The 20,324-nt window shown below is 56.2% G+C and overlaps 1 protein-coding gene across 2 annotated transcripts in view; it reads right to left on the bottom strand.

Annotated features, from left to right (window-relative positions):
• LOC105483810 (phosphodiesterase 6B) overlaps positions 1 to 17,015 on the bottom strand; it is a 43,832-nt gene extending 26,817 nt beyond the window's left edge. Inside the window, exons 1-3 of one of the 2 annotated variants that reach the window (XM_071093934.1) lie at positions 16,117 to 17,015; positions 8,195 to 8,347; positions 7,703 to 7,792 (exon numbers count right to left, since the gene is read on the bottom strand). In XM_071093934.1, coding sequence (XP_070950035.1) covers positions 7,703 to 7,792; positions 8,195 to 8,347; positions 16,117 to 16,584 — 711 coding nt within the window. In that variant the 5' untranslated portion in view covers positions 16,585 to 17,015. The remainder of the gene's footprint in view (positions 1 to 7,702; positions 7,793 to 8,194; positions 8,348 to 16,116) is intronic. The other variant, XM_071093933.1, reaches the window with a different exon arrangement.
• Positions 17,016 to 20,324: the final 3,309 nt, after the last annotated feature.

Here is a 20,324-nt window from a genome sequence, read left to right on the forward strand (position 1 = left end):
AGAAATTGAATCAATAATTAATAATCATCCAAAAAGCAAGCACCAGTCCCTAATGGTTTCACTGGTGAATCTGACCAATCATTGAGGAAAGATATTATGTCAATTCACTACAATCTCTTCCAAAAATAGAAGCAGAGGGAGCACTTCTAATTTATTCAATGAGGTCAAAATTATCCTAATAGCAAAACCAGATAAAGACATTATAAGAAAGAAAAACTACAGACCAATGTAGTTCACGAATATAGATGCAAAAATTCTTTTTTTTTCCTTTTTTTGAGATAGAATCTCATTCTGTCGTCAGGCTGGAGTGCAGTGGCGTGACCTTGGCTCACTGCAACCTCCACCTTCCGGGTTCAAGTGATTCTCCTGCCTCAGCCTCCCGAGTAGCTGGGACTACAGGCACCTGCCACCTCGCCCAGCTAATTTTTGTATTTTTACTAGAGACAGGGTTTCACTATGTTGGCCAGGATGCTCTCGATCTCTTGACCTTGTGATCTGCCCGCCTCAACCTCCCAAAGTGCTGGGATTACAGGCTTGAGCCACCGTGCCCGGCCTATAGATGCCAAAATTCTTAACAAAACATGGCAAGACCAATTTAACAATGTATGAAAATAATAATTACACTATATAACCAGGTGGCATTTATTCTAATTATGCAAAGCTTGTTCAAAATTTGTTCAAAAAACACATGATGTTATCAATCAATGCAGAAAAAAATTTGAAAAATCCAACATTCATTCAGAATAAAAACAATTAGCAAACTAGAAATAGAGGGAACTTCCTCAACTAGATTTTAAAAATTCAACAAAAATCCTAGAGCTAAAGGCATTCTTTTTTTCTTTTCTTTTCTTTTCTTTTTTTGAGACAGTGTCTGTTGCCCAGGTTGGAGCGCAGTGGTGAGTTGCTGGGACTGCTGGCACACACCACCATGCCTGGCTAACATTTTTGCAATTTTTGTGGAGATGGTGTTTGACCATGTTGCCCAGGCTTGTCTCAAGCTCCTGGGCTCAAGCTATCTGCCTGCTTTAGCCGCCCAGAGTGCTGGGATTACAGGCATGAGCCACCGCGCTGGACAATGTCATTCTTTTTTTTGTTTTGTTTTATTTTTCAGATGGAGTTTCACTCTTGTTGCTCAGGCTGGAGTGTGATGGCACAATCGTGGCTCACCTCAACCTCCACCTCCCAGGTTCAAACGATTCTCCTGCCTCAGCCTCCTGAGTAGCTGAATTTACAGAAATGTGCCACCACGCCTGGCTAATTTTTTGTATTTTTAGTAGAGATGGGGGTTTCTCCATGTTGGTCAGGCTGATCTCGAACTCCCGACCTCAGGTGATCCACCCACCTCGGTCTCCCAAAGTGGTGGGATTACAGGCATGAGCCACCGTGCCTAGCTGGGCAATGTCATTCTTTTTTTTTTTTTTTTTTTGAGGCGGAGTCTGGCTCTGTCGCCCAGGCTGCAGTGCACTGGCCGGATCTCAGCTCACTGGAAGCTCTGCCTCCTGGGTTCACGCCATTCTCCTGCCTCAGCCTCCCGAGTAGCTGGGACTACAGGCGCCCGCCACCTCGCCTGGCTAGCTTTTTGTGTTTTTTAGTAGAGACGGGGTTTCACTGTGTTAGCCAGGATGGTCTTGATCTCCTGACCTCATGATCCACCCATCTCGGCCTCCCAAAGTGCTGGGATTACAGGCTTGAGCCACCGCGCCCGGCCGATGTCATTCTTAATGGTGAGAAAGCGGATGCTTTCTCCTAAGATTGGGAATAAGGCAAAGATGTTTCCCTCCTCTCACCACTCACATCCAACATTATACTTGAAGTCCTCGCTAGTGCAATAAGACAAGAAAAAGAAATACAATGTATATAGACTGAGAGGGAAGAAAGCTATCTTTGTTTGCAGATGACATGATTGTCTAGGTAAAAACACCAAATAATCAATAAAAAACTCCTGGCTCAGTGCAGTGGCTCATGCCTGTAATTCCAGCACTTTGGGAGGCCGAGGTGGGCAGATCACCTGAGCTCAGGAGTTGGAGACCAGCCTGGCCAACATGGTGAAATCCTGTCTCTACTAAAAATACAAAAATTTGGCAGGTGTGGTGATGCACATCTGTAGTCTCAGTTACTTGGGAGCCTGAGGCAGGAGAATCGCTTGAACCTGGGAGGTAAAGGTTGCAGTGAGCTGAGATTGTGCCACTGCACTCCAGCTTGGGTGACAGAGTGAGACTCTGTCTCAGAAAAAAACCAAAAGTGTGTCTCTGATTGCTCTGTGTGGAGCTGTGGTCAGGGCCTCATGGGTCCCCCAGGAGCTGGGATGCCTGGCTGGCCTGCCCCGGCCACACAGCCCAGCAGACCTCGGTTTTAAAGGTGTGCCTGTGACAGTACTTGGTGGGCCCCCTGGACATGACCAAGGAGAAGGTGAGGCCTCGGGCACTCAGGGACCCCCTGCCCAGCCTGGCCTGGCTCCTGCGCTGACCGCCTCACCCTCACCTCTTCTCTGCCCAGGATACAAAGTTAACATACAGAGGTCCATTGCTTTGCTTTATAACAGCAATGAACAATTGGAATTTGAAATTAAGAACCCAATATCACTTACTTTACCATGGGAAAATGAAATACTTAGGTACAAATCTAATAAAATTATGGATTTGTATGCAAAAACTGCAACATTCTGATGAAAGAAATCAAAGATCTGAATAAATGAAGAGAGATTCTGTGTTCATCAATTGGAAGATACATTATTTCTAAGACAGCAATTTTTCCCAACTTGATCTACAGATTTAATGTAGTCCCAATGACACTACTAGTAAGCTATTTTGTGGATATTGACAAACTGACTCTAAGGTTTATGTGGAAACGCAACAAACCCAGAATAGCTAGCACAATACTGCAGAAGAAAGAAAAGTAGAGTGCTGACATTCCCAACTTCAAGACTTACTCTAAACCTACAGTGATCAAGACTGTCTACGGTCTGGTATCGTGGACGAATAAACACATACGACAGTGGAACAGAATAAAGAGCTCAGGAACAGACTCACACCAACAGAGCCACCTGATCTTTGACAAAAGAGCAAAAGCAACACAATGGAGAAAAGGTGGCCTTTTTCAACACATGGTGCTGGATCAACTGGACTTCCACATGCCAACACCACCACCACAAAAAATTAATCCAGATGCAGACCTTACACCTTTCAGAAAATGAATCACACATCTAATGTAAAATACAAATCTATATGACTTCTAGCAGACAACAAGAGAAAATCTAGGTGACCTTGGGTTTAGTGATGAGTTTTTAGATACAACACAAAATACAATCCATGAAGGAAAAAAAATACTACTAAATACTACTAAAAAAATCCATACTAAGTTGGATTTTTTTTTTTTTTCCGAGATGGGAGTCTTGCTCTGTGATCCAGGCTAGAGTGCAATGGTGTGATCTCAGCTCACTGCAACCTCCGTCTCCCAGGTTCAAGCGATTCTCCTGCCTCGGCCTCCTGAGTAAGTGGGATTACAGGTGCCCACTACCATGCCCAGCTAATTTTCATATTTTTTTAGTAGAGATGGGGTGTCACCATCTTGGCCAGGCTGATCTCGAACTCCTGACATCAGGTGATTGGCCTGCTTTAGCCTCCCAAAGTGCTGGGATTACAGGCATGAGCCACCATGCCTGGCCAATTGGACTTTATTATAATAAAATTTAAGGCCGGGCGCGGTGGCTCAAGCCTGTAATCCCAGCACTTTGGGAGGCCGAGACGGGCGGATCACGAGGTCAGGAGATCGAGACCATCCTGGTTAACACGGTGAAACCCCGTCTCTACTAAAAAATACAAAAAATTAGCCGGGCGCGGTGGTGGGCGCCTGTAGTCCCAGCTACTTGGGAGGCTGAGGCAGGAGAATGGCGTGAACCCGGGAGGCAGAGCTTGCAGTGAGCTGAGATCCGGCCACTGCACTCCAGCCCGGGCGACAGAGCGAGACTCTGTCTCAAAAAAAAAAAAAAAAAAAAAAAAAAAATTTAAAACTATTTTGCAAAATACAGTGTAAAGTGAATTAAAAGACAAGCCACATCCTGGTAGAAAATATTTGCAAATCATTCTTCTGTTTTTGTAGAGATGGGGTCTTGCTATATTGCCCAGGTTGGTCTCAAATTCCTGGCCTCAAGTGATTCTCCCGCCTCAGCCTTCCTATAGAGGGAGCCACTGCTCCTGGTCTCAGCATCACCTTTTTTTTTTCTCTCTCTCTCTTTTTTTTTTTGAGATGGAGTCTTGTTCTGTTGCCCAGGCTGGAGTGCAGTGGTACGATCTCAGCTCACTGCAGGTCCTGGGCAGGAGGACCTGAGGAGGAGAACCCAGCTCCTGGGTTCAAGCAATTCTCCTGCCTCAGCCTCCCGAGTAGCTGGGACTGCAGGCATGCACCACCGTGTCTGGATAATTTTTTGTATTTTAATAGAGACGGTTTCACCGTGTTGCCCAGGCTGGTCTCAAACTCTTGACCTCAGGTGATCTGCCTGCCCTGGCCTCCCAAAGTGCTGGGATTAGAGACACGAGCCACCACGCCCGGCCTGAGCATGACTTTTGAATACAAGTTTAACTTTCTCCTGCCAGAAGCAGGGCTTAGTCACCCTTGACAGTTTCCAGTTCTGCACCTAAATGGCTCAAGCTGAAAGCAGCCACAAGAACTTAGAGGCATCTCTCCTGCCCAGAAGCCTGGGCTTCCCACTTCTCCCCCTTTCCTTTAGAAAAGGCCGTTCAGACATTTGCCCATGAACTTAAGGGACACGCTCTCTATTCCCTCATGTTTGCTCTAGCAGAGCCCCTGCTCTGCCTGACTTGCCATTTCTGCCTCCTGTGAACGGTGGACCCCCAGAAAAACATCACAGAACTGCCGTCCTACCATCCTGGGCAGCACAGCGAGACTCTGTCTCTAAAAAAAATTACCCAGGTGTGGTGGGGCACACCTGTAGTCCCAGCTACTTGGGAGGCTGAGGCAGGAGAATTGCTTGAATCTGGGAGGCAGAGGTTGCAGTGAGCCGAGATCGCGCCATTGCACTCCAGCCTGGGTGACAGAGTAAGACCCTATCTCCAATAAATAAATAAATAAGTAAATAAAAATAAAACTCTTTAAATGATAAGAAAACAAATAACCCAATCAAACAGGGCAAAAGATCTGAACAGACAACTCACCAAAGATTAAGACGTACAGATGGCAGATATGTAAATGAAAAGACGTGCGACATCATCTGTCATTAGGGGATTGTAAATTACAACAATAATGAGATGCTACCGTACACCCATCAGATTGCAGTGCCACCAAATGCTGGTGAGATTGCAGAGCAGCAGGAAATCTCACTCATCACTGGTGGGAAGGAACAGAGCAAGCCGCCTTCTGGCCTCAGTAAGACTGAAGGCAAAAGAAACTCTTCATCAACCCCGTATTCTACTCGGTGACGCTGTTCTCCGTGGGGTGCGGGTGAACAATCCTGACACGGCTATACCCCTGCACTGGAATCAGACAATTAAGTGCATGGGCAGAGGATGGCTCCCAGGCGTTCCACTGTTGGTGGGAATTCACATAGCAGCAAGAGGAAGAAGCCAGAATGAGCTGCTGTGGGCCAGGGCTGGAGACGTCAGCTCGAGCGCAATGGTCACGCGCAGGAACATTTGCAGCTCTGTGCACACTCAGGGGACTCGCAAAGGCTGGCAGAGCATGGCTGCCTCTCGCTCTGCTGGCCGAGACGGCCTGGAAGCAGTGACCCCTGCGACCAGCACTGCCAGCCCTCAGGCCGCGGCTCCTGTTACTGCTTTCCAACAGAAGGAGCCGGGCTCCCTGGAGAAGTGGCTGATGGCAAGACCAGGGCAGGAAATACACAATGAGCCGGGGGCATCCTGTGGAGCTAAAAATTGAGGAATTTCAAAACCAAGCCAGGCTGAGCGCAGTGCCTCACACCAGTGATCCCAGCACTTTGGGAGACTGAGGTGAGCGGATCACTTGAGGTCAGGAGTTGGAGACCATCCTGGCAACATGGTGAAACCCCGTCTCTACTAAAAATACAAAATTAGCCGGGCGTGGTGGTGCACACCTGTGATCGAAGCTACTTGGGAGGCTGAGGCAGGAAATCGCTTGAACTTGGGGGCAGAGGTTGTAGTGAGCCGAGATGGACCCCATCTCAAAAACAAAACAAAACAAAACAAAAATAAAAAACACATAAAAAACCAAAAAATAAACCAAAGCAAAACCCCACAGTGATGGGGTCATGTCAAAAGAGCACAGGAGCCAAGCAGAAGAGCTCCCAGGGGCCAAAGCTGGACTCACATGAGCAAGAAAATAAACAAAATCGTGTTGAATTATAACCTAAGCATACAACACTCCTAAGTCTAGACTGACATAAATAAATGGTTGAATAACTTAGTAAATGGGGAAAAGGGACAAATCTCTCATGCAAAATAATTCCAGATAAATTACGCAGATGGTCTCCCTGGTCCCTGGTTCCCACGGCCCTGGCCTGTGGGAGGCCTGCTTGGATTGGGGCTGCTTGGTCAGGGGCCCTACCCGCCTTTCCAGACTGCCCCTGAGGCAGCCCTGGGGCCAGGAGGAGGCCCCTAAACCCGCCAGATGCTGAGATAAAGACCTCAGCCTCTCGCCATGTTCAGCAGGCTCGCAGCAGGTGACCAGGGCCAGGCAGCGTCCGCAGGCAGAACAAGACACGGGGAAGGCAGGAGGTGACCCGCCGTCTTTACAGTTCTTTGTGGCTCAGCCCCAAGGCCACCGTGTGGACGGCTTCCCAGCCCCAACATAGAGCCTCCTTCCCCTGGCCCACTCACTATCCATCCAGGTCTCCTCTGAGCCAGGGTCTTAGACGGGAGGACCGCCTGCCCTGGAGGTCACCCCCCTGCATTTTCCCACACACCTTGGCCCACCTGACTCCATAAGGTCCTTGGGCCTCCGTCCCCAACATCTCGGCCAGGGCCGGACCTGCCCCCGTGCCCTCTCTCAGCCAGGGCCGGACCTGCCCCCGTGCCCTCTCAGCCAGGGCCGGACCTGCCCCCGTGCCCTCTCAGCCAGGGTCGGACCTGCCCCCGTGCCCTCTCAGCCAGGGTCGGACCTGCCCCCGTGCCCTCTCAGCCAGGGTCGGACCTGCCCCCGTGCCCTCTCACACAGGGTCGGACCTGCCCCCGTGCCCTCTCAGCCAGGGTCGGACCTGCCCCCGTGCCCTCTCAGCCAGGGTCGGACCTGCCCCCGTGCCCTCTCAGCCAGGGCCGGACCTGCCCCCGTGCCCTCTCAGCCAGGGTCGGACCTGCCCCCGTGCCCTCTCTCAGCCAGGGCCGGACCTGCCCCCGTGCCCTCTCAGCCAGGGTCGGACCTGCCCCCGTGCCCTCTCAGCCAGGGCCGGATCTGCCCCCGTGCCCTCTCAGCCAGGGTCGGATCTGCTCACTCATCACTCATGCTGGCTCCTCCCAAGGTGGTCAGGGGTGGCCTCTAGGAACCGTGCCCCTTTCCCCCTCTGCAGGTGCCTCACACCCGCTCTGGCTGGATCGCAGGCAGGTGGCAGATGCGTCTGGCCGTTGCAGCTCAGCACAGCCACAGAAGCCGTGGGCCCTCCGCTCCCCGGAGCAATGCCCACCCCGGGACCTGCCCAGGCGAGCACAATACCACCCGCCACCACCGGCCTCTGCGCAGGCAGCGAGACGGGGGAGCCGTGCTCAGCGTGTGGTACCTGGCCGCGGCGCGTCTCGCAGTTGTGGAGGTAGCTCAGGTGATAGATCTTCAGGTCCAACGTGGCGAAATTCAGGTACTTCAAGAACACCTGAAACGGGAATCGCCACAAGAGGAGTTAAAATTCCAGCTTTCAGACATGTGCCCCCGTGGGTATTTTGCAGGAGAAACATGCCCTCCTGAGGCTGCCCAGACACACCGGGAAGCTGTGCCCAGCACACAGACATGGACTGGCACACGCAAGCTCAGGTGCACAGGGCGGGCACGCAAGCTCTCTCTCTGTCTCACTCACACACACACACACAGGTGTGCGCAGACGCACAGGAGCACAGCGATGTGCAGACGAGCACACGGAGCTCAACAGCCCAGCAGACACGCAGCACAGAACACGTGGGCGGGCAGGCGGGCAGGCAGACGTGCCACACAGAACACGCAGGTGGGCAGGCAGGCAAGGAGGCAGGCACGCGGCTGCCCAGGCGCCCCCCGTGCTCACGTCTTCGTCTTCGCTGGTGAAGAATGGGCCGTTGAGCTTGTTCACCGCCATGATCACCGCCACGACGTCTTTGCCGTTCATGATGGGTGTGGCCATGATATTCTTTGTCTTGTAGTCAGTGAGCTCGTCAGCAAATGAGCTGAAGTGAGGGCACTGCCGCAGGAGAGGAAAGAGGCTAAAGAGGCTGTCGCTGCGTAGGCCTGGGGCCCGCACCACTGGGGTTGCTGCCAAGCTCTGCGGAGGCCACTGCCATCCAGGTGTGAGGCGCCCGGGGGCCCTGCTGGGCACTGGAACGTGGCCACTGGGCGATGAGAGCTGGGCCTGTCCCTGTGACTCCAGCCTGGCTCCGTGCACCTCTGTGCCGAGGACGCTGGTGCCCCACAGTGCTCAGTCCAGCAGACCTATGCAGGCCTCACCGGTGGCCCCACCCTGCCTGGCACCTCCCGTGCCGTCCCACACCTGCCACCCTCCAGCAGCGCTGGGCCTCCTGGATGCTTGTTGAGCCTGCCTGCTCACCTTGTCCCTGAAGCCTCCTGGTGTCCGCCACCCTCTCCTGCCTTCAGCCCCCTTCAGGACACTCCTACACTCTTCCCCAAGAGACAGCCCTTGGTAGGATGCGGGATGAGCCCATTCTGATTGCGGGCTTGTTCGTGGGACACTTTAGGCAGGGCAGGTGCAGCTGGCAAGCCGGGGTGGGAGTCCTGGCAGCCCTGGGGTCTGTACGCTACCTCTCTGGCCTCCCAGGCCCACACTCCCAGGGTCTGCTCCCTGGGGTCTGGGGCCCACGGTGATGAGAACTTTGCCTGCCTCTGGCTCCTGGGGGCTCCCCACCTACCCTCACTCCTACCCTCACTCCCACCAGATTCAGAGCAGCCCCTCCTCTCTTTGGTTTTAGGTTCCGGCCCCCCAAGGAACAGGTCAGCTGAGCTCTGCCTCTGCCCAGACGCACTGAGGGTTACTGAGACCAGGCACCCCCAGGCGACCAGGATTCTGTCCTTCAGAGAGTTGGATGTGACCCCAGACCCTCCTCTTACTTCCTGGTTCTGACATTTGTTTACATGAGGCCAGGGTGCCCTGGGGCAGTGACCCAGATCAATGGGTCACCCGAGTAGGCCCTGCTGGGGTCTGGACTTCCCACCTGTACGACCTGTAGCAGGCACAGGGCAGTTCTACGGCCTTCTCCTCACTAGTCCATGAGGCAAAAATAACAGGCTCTGCCCTCGGCCACTGCACCAGCTGAACGGGAGCTCCTGGGATGCGCCTCACATCTCGTGCTGTTTCTAGGGATGGCAGCCCTGCAGCGGCAGAGGGCGACTCCTCGCAACTTCCCTCCACCCGCTTCCCCAGAGGAAGCCTGCTGGGGGCTGGCCGAGGTGCCAGAATGCTCCTAAATGGCACCCATCCTTCCTGCTCCTCCCTTCCTGATTCTTGGAGATGCAGCTGCTGCCCATAGCCACGTAGGCTGGCGTTGAAGGAAAACCAGCGTTTAAAAATGGTGCGGCAGGAAGACGGGTGAGTGAGCCCTGGCAGGCGTGGCAGCATGGGCAGTGGGGGCAACCATCCCTTTACTGGATCTGAAACAGAGGGGTGGTCCCTGAGGGAGGACTCATCTCACCACCTGCATCCCCTAAGGGCTCATCTCGGCACCTGCGTCCCCTGAGCCAAGCACAGCACACTCCTGCCTGCTTGTTGTGGTGCCTGTTGTGCCTGTGGCGGTTTGGACAGTGTCTCCCCCACCAGCCGTCAGTGCTACAGTGGCCACCATGTGTGCTCTCTGCTGAATTCAGATTCTCTGTGACTGTTTCCCTCCCTTTCTACCTGGAGTCCATCCTTTTAACCTATCCCTTGCCAACCTCACTGACACTCTCGCTTGGGGCCCTTCCCTGGCTGCTGACCTTCACAGCATGACACCTGGACATAAACCAGCGATTCTGGAAAGAGCACAGCGTGACCCTGAGACAGCGCCACACAGATCCACACAATGTGACCCTCATAACCCTCAGATGGCACCACACGGATCCACACAAAAGGATGCTCAGACGGTGCCTCCTGGATCCACATGTGATCCTCAGATGGCCTCACACAAGATGACCCTCAGATGGTGCCACACACAAATCCACGTGACCCTCAGACAGTGCCACACGGATCCACACAGCATGACTCTCAGCTGATGCCACATGGATTCACACAATGTGACCCTCAGATGGTGCCACACAGATCACAGCATGGCACCTGGACATATACCAGCAATTCTGGAAAGAGCACAACATGACCCTCAGACAGCGCCACAGGGATCCACACAATGTAACCCTCAGAAACACAACGTGACCGTCAGATGGTGTCACACGGATTCACACAATGTGACCCTCAGACGGCACCACAGGGATCCACACAATGTGACCCTCAGAAACACAACGTGACCGTCAGACAGCGCCACAGGGATCCACACAATGTAACCCTCAGAAACACAACGTGACCGTCAGATGGTGTCACACGGATCCACACAATGTGACCCTCAGACGGCACCACAGGGATCCACACAATGTAACCCTCAGAAACACAACGTGACCGTCAGACAGCGCCACAGGGATCCACACAACGTGACCCTCAGACAGCGCCACAGGGATCCACACAACGTGACCCTCAGACAGCGCCACAGGGATCCACACAACGTGACCCTCAGAAACACAACGTGACCGTCAGACAGCACCACAGGGATCCACACAATGTGACCCTCAGATGGTGCCCCGTAGTCACACAGGCTATGGTTGATGAATGTTCAGCCTCACTTCTCTTGCCAGCCTTGTCTCTACCAGTTTCTTCCTGGATCTCAGACCTGGCTGTCATTTCTCTCTGCCCCACACATTTTCACAGCTCTAGTTTCACAAAGAAAGTATGGGAGCAGCCACAGAGCCTTCCCGCCTCTCTCTTGTGGCCTGCCCTCCACCCAAGAACCTCACACTATTTGTCACCTTCTCTTCTTCATAGTCTCTCCCCATCCTGGGATTTAAGTGCACTCGGGACTCCGTAAAATGCTCTCTCAGCCCGTTCGTCTGCCGTCCTCTCTCCTTCACAGCTGCTCCTGGATCCCTTGCCTTCCTGGCTGCATCACTGGTCTCAGCAGGTGCCCGGCTCCATTTCAGCTCTCCCAGCTGAGGTGGGTGGGCCGCAGTTACCATCCTGATGCCAACAGCCTCTCTCCTTCACCGCTGACCCCATTCACTCCCTGGTTCTTCCAGGCCTGTGCCAGATACACCCTTGGCCCCAGCACTGAGACCTTCACCCTGAGGTTTTGTGACTGCAGCCCCTTGGTGTCTCCCCAGCCCTCACACCCTTAGGAGGGAGAGGAACAGCTCCTTAGAGGTCCAGAGCAGGCAGCCAGAACTGGGGCTTGGCCGCCGCGGAGGTTCTGCCAGAAGCTATGCTCCTCCGAGCAGATGGTTTTGAGTGAGGTTGCCCCTCGTTCCTCCTTCCCTGTACCTTGTCAGGCCTCTGGGAGCAGCTGGTCCAGCGACTTCCCAGGAACATCTGTACCAAGCCCCAGCTTGCACTCTGCCCTCCTCAGCTTCCCTGACACCACAGGGAATGTTTATTTTTTTGTAAATCTGCCATCAAGACTGCGAAGAGTCCCACATGGAAACATCCGGCCGCTCTCTCACTGACACCGGCTCTCCTTTCCTCGGCGTCTGGTCACTCTGCTGCCCATGCATGGATGGGCACTTGGTACCAGCCAGGCCGCAGCCACCTTGGTCCCAGCTTGACTGGTGCAGCTTCCAGCCTCAGTGGCTCCCTTCCCCGCCCCTGTTGGCCCAGCAGCCCGACCCCAGCCCAGCCTTCACTTCCTGGGATGACAGCCCTGCAAACTCCCCTTAGTCACAGGGACGGACCCTCGGCCTCTCTGTCCGACTGCCAGCTGCCCCACCCGTTGTGAAATGCAGCCACACCATGGTGAAGATTAACTTGTGGCCTCCGCCGTCCCCCCGTCCCTCCTCTCTGGTGCCCTCTGGGCTCTGTGTCCCCTGTAGTGATGCTTGGCTGGGGGGTCCTTGCCTGCTGGTCTCTTCCTCTCCACTGTCCAGTCCGGGCTTCCCTGCTTCCCCAGAGCCTCCTGGTCACATGTGCTAGGAGCCTCACCTGGGAGCGGGCGGCAGCTGTGGACTGTCAGGCTCCTGGGAACCCCCTGCATCTGCTCTGCCTCTAGCAGGCCAGGGGGCTGTGTGTGCTCACACAGCCGAGCAGCTGGGCCTGGCTCTGGGGCCTTCACACCCACTGTGGCTTCTCCAAAGCACCCCCAACCCTCCGTTCCACTGCCCAAGCCCCCCGCCTCCTCTGCCGTCTGTGCTCAGCATGGCTGACGGCCGGTCCTGCCGCCCTCTTCCCTCTGTCTCCGGGTTCCCACCCAGCCCGTGTTCTCAATGCCTCTGCTCTGTCCAGCTTTGTAGTGACCACCACAGGACTGAGTCCAAGGGTCTTGATTGCTGGCGATGTGCAGGACCCTGTGATGAGGTGTTTTGGGGCAGGGGTCAGGGGACCCACTAGGATCCCGGGACGGGCCTTTGGGGTGGGTTCCCGTGACAGTCCCAGGGAGAGGAGCTGGAAGAGGGATGGAGGGTGAGGCTGCATGCGCAGCACTGCAGGGTTCGTGGCTGTTCGGCTGGGGCTGGGCTCAGAAACCGCTGCAGAGTCAGAGCCGGGGTGTGAGTCCTGCCCTGCCACTTAGTGGCCGTGGCCAAGCCCCCCCAGCCCGCCAGGATCTTCCATCCCAGCTGCCCTCGCCGTGAACTCTTGCAGGTCTGAGGAGCCACAAAGGGGTGATGGCGGGGCCTTCCCCCTCATCAGGTGTGGGCGGCCTCCCTGCCCGGGGTGCACAGCGGCGGATGGGGAAGGCCGTGCTGTCTCACAGGCCCACTCGCTCCTACCTCTCTGCACCCGACCTGTGCTTCCTTCCTGCTGAGAGGCTTGTCTGGGGGCCGTGGACACTGGGTGGCTGGGCAGGGCCTCTCACCCGGCTGCCCCGTTGGCTTCTGACATGTTGGGAGGGATGGAGGAGGGCCCAGTGTCCACCTTCTGGGACCTGTGGTTCCTGAGCCCAAGGTCTTAGGGTTCACAACCCACGCCCAGGCCTGGGCCGGGCTCCAGGAAGGTTGTGCTCCGTCCTGAGTTCCGGCAGCGCCCTCCTTGTGCAGGCTCTGGGATCTGCCTTGTCTCCCCAGGGGCTGCCGTGACACAACAAGCGTAGTTCTGGGAGCAGACAGGGCCTTAGAGCCATCAACTGAAGCCCTGCACCTCCCAGAAGCCAGTCCCACGTGGCCTGGCACTGCCTGGGCTCCCTGTAGGCCCGAGTGTGAGCCCTGGGCAGCCCCTCCCTCCGTGGTGGCTCCTGGGACAGGCCCCTGGGGACAAGAGGGCCCATAGGCCAGGCTACTGCAGCCTTTGCCCTGGCCTGTCACTCTCAGCTCCAGGAGGACAGACGCTGCAGCTCAGGGAGGAGCTGGTTCCCCGGGGCCTGCCTACCCTGCAGACTCAGGGTCCACCTGTGCTCAGGAGCAGGCCGGTTTAGCCACTGCAGCTCCCTTGTGAGGCAGACATTATTTCCCCAGTGTAAACAGGGAGACAGGGCTCAGGTGGGCGAGGCTCTGGGTGGCCCGGGTGTGGCATGCCGGCCACTCACGCCCCATCTCAGGGACTCTCACACCACAGCCACGTGCTGCTCTCCCAAAACGGCCGGTGTGGCTCACACCCCCCGAAGAGGGCTCAGTGGGCCAGATTGAGATGTGCTCTGCCTCAGTCTCCCCTTCTGTAAACTGAGCCGTGAACCCAGAATCCCACCCTTTGGCAGTGCTTAGGGTGCTGAGATGCACTTAATGAAAATTTGCACTTAATGAAAATTTGCTTTTTTTTTGGCAATTTAGACTCAAGTCTCTGTTCCCCTAGTCTGAGATAACTAAGACACCACAGAATGGAGGGGCAGACACCACGCCCAGCCCCTCAGAGAGGCACCAGCTACACTGGGCAGGGGAGAGGCCTTGGAGGAGGTCAGTGCTGGGGCGGGTGCGGCCATGGCACGGGGGGTGGGAGTGGCAGGACCTGGAACAGCCCTGGGGAACAGGCCAGGCCGAGGGACGGACCTAGGACAGCCCAGCAGTTTGAGGGGACCCACAGAGCAGGGACGAGATACCATCAGCTGGGTGGGGACAACAGCGTGAAGGGGTGGTGGCAGCAGGGGATGAACTCCTGGCGGGAGAAGGACACAGCCCGGGCTTGCGACAGGGTGGGGACGAGAAGTTGTCTTGGAGATCGTATGCAGAAGGAAGGAAGGGAGAGAGGGAGGACGGCAGAAAAGGAGGGAGGAGGGCAGCAGGACAGAGAGGGGAGAAGGGAGGAGGGAATGGGGGGAGGGAGGAGGCAGCTGGTGTCCATCCCAGGCGCCACCACTGTGAAGTTCCCCGGCTTCCTGGTAAGCTACGCTCCTGATGCATGATTGATTTGTGGGTGCCCCACTTCTTAGGAGGGAGGTGGAGACGAAGGTAACCCCGGGGATTACTGAATCTAGGTCACTGCCTCGCTGCTTGCTTACTGCCGTTGGGATAAGAGGATTGCCACTTCCGGCCTGGTGCGGTGGTTCACACCTGTTATCCCAGCACTTTGGGAGGCCGAGGCAGGTGGATCACCTGAGGTCAGGAGTTCGAGACCAGCCTGACCAACATGACGAAACTCCGTCTCTACTAAAAATACAAAAATTAGCCAGGCGTGGTGGCAGGCGCCTGTAGTCCCAGCTACTTGGGAAGGTGAGGCAGGAGAATGGCTTGAACTCGGGAGGCGGAGCTTGCAGTGAACCAAGATCGTGCCATTGCACTCCAGCCTGGTGAGAGAGAGACTCCGTCTCAAAAAAAAAGAGGATTGCCACTCCCTCCCCAGCTGCCTGGGAAGGAGGGACCACGCCTGCCCCTGGGCAGGCGACCTGGTGGGTAATTCCCAAGACCCATCCAGCAAGAGTGGAGGCTGCCTGGGCCCCTTGCAGCCTCCTTAGTCGTGGGGACAGAAAAGGGGAGAGGAAGCTGGGGACTGGTGCAGGACATGGAGAAGGGGCTTCTCCACCCCCCTTCTTCCTCAGAGCCTCCTTGCCAGGCAGCCCCTCAGGGCCTTTCCAGGTCTCTGCTGGCCACTGCCATCACCCAGTCTGGCAGGCACCTCACACCACACTTGTTCTCCAATCCCACCAGGGCCGCCTCTGTCCTCAGGAAGTATCTGCCCCAGCCTGTGCTTTGCATGGACAGGCCCTGGCCTTCCCACCTTCAGTGACCCCAGTGAGCCTGTCTCAATTCTCAGTCTCTCGTCCCTCCCCAGTCCCACCCTGGACCCTCGTGCTCAGAGGCTCCCAGGTTTGTTCCTCCCTGGCGGCCAGTGTTGGCTCCCATGGGATAAAGCTGCTCCTGCCACGGTGGGAACTTGGGGTTTCCCCGGCTCCCCTTCCTTTCTGGGCATCTGCACCACCTTCAGCTGTGACCTCTTCTTCCCAAATCCCAAGGCAGGGCCTCCCTCCCAGCCCAGAGGGCCCTGAAGCCCCCACCTGGGCTGTCTTCCTGGAAGCCAGGGGTCCTCACACGACCTACACGGTCCCCACCATGGGACACCCAGGTTTGGGCCTGAGTCTGCTTCAGCCGAGGCTCCCAGACTCAGGCCTCACCAACTCAGTGGCCACACGATGTCAGCTTGAGCCAGAAGCTCTGAGCCGGAGAGGCAGGCGGCCAGGGCACAGTGCCCGGCGGGGGCTCTGGGTACTCGCTCCTCTGCACAGAACAAGCCTGTGCCCTGATAAGAGGCCTCCCTGGAGGCCTGAGTATCTGAGCTGACCCTCAGACACCTGGGACAGGTGCAGGAGATGCACACAGCCGCCTCCCCGAGGCTCCGCACAGACCCACCTCGGCCACGTCCTTGACATTCACCATCTTCTTGGTCTGAGCCACGTGGCCCACGACCCCGATGTCCAGCGGGAAGACGATCTCGGAGTCGGGGGGCACCAGGCAGTCCTCCAGGACGCTGTCCGGCTGCACGCTGAAGAGCCTGGTGGCCAGCTCGGCCACACCGTTGCGCTGGCGGTACATGAAGAGGCTGCAGCGGTCGGCCTGCAGGAGGGTGCAGAGGCGCCGCAGGACCTTGAAGACCACGCGCTCCATGTTGATGTTCTCCTGCATGTCCTGCACCAGCTCCAGCAGCGCCTCGCTCTCCTCCACCTGGCAGAGCTCCCGGAAGCTGTTGCAGTCCGGCGGGCACCTGTCCTCGCAGGCCGCGGCCACATTCTCGGGGCTCAGTTTCTTCCCAAAGTACTGGCGGGCGAAATCAGGGTTCTGGTCGAGAAAGCTCCGGGCCTGCTCCTCACTGAGGCTCATGGTGGCTGCCTGTCCCTGGAGACGCTGCTGCTCCAGGCACGCATGGACTCCCGGGAAAACCCTGTCCTCAGCAAAGTCTTTCTTAGTGAGATTAGGAACCCCGGGGGCGGGCCAGCTGACTCACTCCCACAAACGGGGGCCTGCGCTCCCTCTGCTCAGACCCCGGGACTTCCCACCTTCCGGGAAAACCAGGCCCCGTGGAATGAGGTCTGGGAGTAACCGCTGGGGGACCTCCTGCCTGTTGCAGGGGTCATGGGCGACTGGGCACAGGCATTTGGCTTCCAGCAGACCAAGCCCTGAGAACTAATTCCCTGAGGAGGTGATCCCACACACAGCATGACACTTTTTGCCAGCGGAGCTGCCTGAGGGTTTGGGTTGGTCCCACAGGCGGCCCCAGGCCCTCCTGGGAGCCGAGACCTGGGCTCGGGTGTGCTGGGGAGGTGGTGGGACCCTGGCCCTGCCTCCGGGAGACACAGTTTACCCTGTGCAGGGAGAGGGGGCTGGGTAAGCACACCCAGGACCCAAATGCCCGGAGGCCAGCAAGGGGACCCTGGATATGGAAGTGGGACCACATGCACCTTCCCCCACACTCTGAGGGATCCAGAGTCGCTAGTCAGCCTTTACCTGCTGTCAGGCCCCAGCCGGGACAAGCTTCGGGGTGACGCTGCTCTGAGGCCACATGGCTGTCGGTAGCAGGAGGACCTGAATGGTGGGGGCTGCCTGGCAATGAAGCCCAGCCTCTCCTCTCCGCTGTCACCGCAGCAAGCCCTGCCTGCTCCCACAGGACTCGGCTCCTGGGCCAGCTCCCCACCGGCCGGCAGGGGTGATGTGGCCGGAAGCACCTTGGCTGGGTCTGGCATGGGCGCCGGCCTGGCGGGCGGGTGGCAGTGTTCCTAACTTCCCTGAATATAAAAGCGCTGATTGCCGCTTTCCAGGCACCTTCGTGCTGCCAGATCCTGGGCTTGAGGTTTCTTCCCATCTTTTCCAGTTTGTCCGTCCGTGTTGTCACCATGCTTTTAACCAGGGTGCAAGGTTTTCATGTGGTTCTTTTACTGCACTCTGCTGGTAGACGCGTGTGCACACGTGCATGAGTGTGCGCATACGTGTGTGCACGGAGCGTGAGTGTGAGCACATGTAGGTGTGTGTGTTCGTGTGTGAGCACGTGTGCATGACAGCCAGGTGCCCTCTGGAGCGCACAGTTCTCTCAGCACGAGGCCGGGCCCTGGGGAAGCTTCTGCGAGGGCCCTGGGCTGCAGCTGCCTGTCTCGGGGCTGCTCTGAGTGCAGTAGCAGCACCGTCCACCGTCCACCGTGGGCCCAGCTGGGCGTGCGAAGCGTGCCCTTGTGCCATGACGTTCCTGCCTCCGCTTAGTCACAAAGACGCTTCCTTTCAGGGATCTGCTGAGAGGCCTCCCCTTTTTCCTAAAAAGAGTGAATTCTCACTGGGGACAGGGAGTGGGGATGTGGGTGGGGCCAGGGGTTGCGGGGCCGCTGCAGTGCTTGGGTTTGGGGCCAGGGTAGAGGGTGGCCTGCTTTGCATTCAGTCCCAGATCAGCCTCCAGAGCCTGCCGGGTGCAGTCCCCGACTCCCAGGGACGAGCTCACATTGCTCTCCACTTGACCTGGTCAGAGGGGCCTCGCCCTGGTGCAGCCTGCAGGGGCTCCCAGTTGGCCACTTGCTCTGCTCTTGGGGTTTTGTGCTGTGCGTGCCAAGCTTAGTCCTCGGCCAAAGCCCCATGTGGCCCTGTGCAGATCGTTGGAGCCTGTTGAGTGCACAGATCCCTCCTCAGCAGCAATCTTCTCTGCAAGCTGCAGCCACCGCTGCCTCCCCAGGGCCAATCTGTCTTCCAAGCTTCATGAGATCTCAAAACAGTAATTCATTTTTGTCTCCCAATTTTCCATAACAACACGTAAATAATTGCTATCATAAATTAGTAGAGCCTCATGTAAGGTAATTCCTAATTTGTGTCTACACAGTGCTCAGCCGATTTTCAAAATAATGAAGATGTTTTCATGTGAATGGAGTGCCCTTGTGTTGTGCACAACCTGAGCAACTGTGCATCGTAGCCCTGCAGTATCCCAGAGAGGCTCTGATTTCCCATGTTGGATGGATCCCGAAACTCTGCAGCAAGCATCTCATGATTAGGAGAACTAGAGTCTTCTTAAAGATTATTTTCTCCCCTATTATCCCATAGTGATCATCAAAAAAATCTTTAAAATGTAGATGGCATGGGTATGAATGTTAGAATGGCAACTCTCTGGAGAAACAATCAATGAGCTGGTAGAAAGGAATGAAATTATAAAGGACAGTTGAACAGAGAGGATTATCAGCAGATGAGAGCTGTGGCTGCCTGATTTAAAGGGGTAGGGGAAGTCCACAAAAAGGCCACAGGCCGGCCGGGCGCGGTGGCTCAAGCCTGTAATCCCAGCACTTTGGGAGGCCGAGACGGGCGGATCACGAGGTCAGGAGATCGAGAGACGATCCTGGCTAACACGGTGAAACCCTGTCTCTACTAAAAAATACAAAAAAAAAAATAGCCGGGCGAGGTGGCGGGCGCCTGTAGTCCCAGCTACTCGGGAGGCTGAGGCAGGAGAATGGCGTAAACCCGGGAGGCGGAGCTTGCAGTGAGCTGAGATCCGGCCACTGCACTCCAGCCTGGGTGACAGAGCAAGACTCCGTCTCAAAAAAAAAAAAAAAAAAAAAAAGGCCACAGGCCAGCCTGGCCAACTTAGTGAACCCCCATCTCTACTAAAAATACAAAAATTGGTTGGGTGTGGTGGCTCATGCCTGTAATCCCAGCACTTTGGGAGGCCGAGGCGGGCAGATCACCTGAGGTCAGGAGTTCGAGACCATCTTGGCCAACATGGTGAATCCCCATCTCTACTAAAAATACAAAAATTGGCTGGGTGTGGTGGCGGGCGCCTGTAATCCCAGCTACTCGGGTGGCTCAGGCACAAAACTCGCTTTAACCCGGGAAGTAGAGGTTGCCATGAGCCGAGATCACACCACTGTACTCCAGCCTGAGCAATAGAGTGAGACTGTCTCAAAAAAAAAAAAAAAAAAAAGCCACAGGAAGGTCCCCTGTGAGAAGCACTGATTCACCCCACAGCTCCGGAGGACCAAGAGACTCAGACCCTGGGGCTGGTGTCAGTTGGGACTCCCCAGGAAGCAGATGCTGGGAAGCAGGTTCACTGTTGATTTGTTTGGATGTTGGTCCCCTCCAAGCCTCATGTTGAAATGTGATCCCTGATGTTGGAGGTGGGGCCTGGTGGGAGGTGATTAGGTCCTGGAGGTGGATCCCTCACAAACAGCTGCTACCCCTCTTGTGGGGCGGAGTTCTCCCTCTCACCTCCTGTGAGCTCAGGTTGTTGGAGCCTGGCCCCCACCCCCCACCCCCCTTCTTCTCCCACCCTGGCATGCTGGGCCCCTTCACCTCCCCCACGAGTGGAAGCTCCTGAAGCTGTCACCAGAAGCAGACCCTGGTGCCAGACTTCCTGTACAGCCTGCAGAACCGTGAGCCAGAGAAACCTCTTTCTTCATAAATGACCCAGCGCCAGGTGATCCTTTACAGCAACACAGCTGCACGAAGACAGCACGCCCTGGACTCAGCCCAGACTCCCGACCGAGGCCCTGGACTCAGCCCAGACTCCCGACCGAGGCCCTGGACTCAGCCCAGACTCCTGACTGACGCCCTGGACTCAGCCCAGACTCCTGACTGACGCCCTGGACTCCAGCATGCCC

This window comes from Macaca nemestrina, chromosome 3 (genome assembly GCF_043159975.1).
Source record: "Macaca nemestrina isolate mMacNem1 chromosome 3, mMacNem.hap1, whole genome shotgun sequence".
In the NCBI taxonomy this organism is placed as follows: Eukaryota; Metazoa; Chordata; class Mammalia; order Primates; family Cercopithecidae; genus Macaca; species Macaca nemestrina.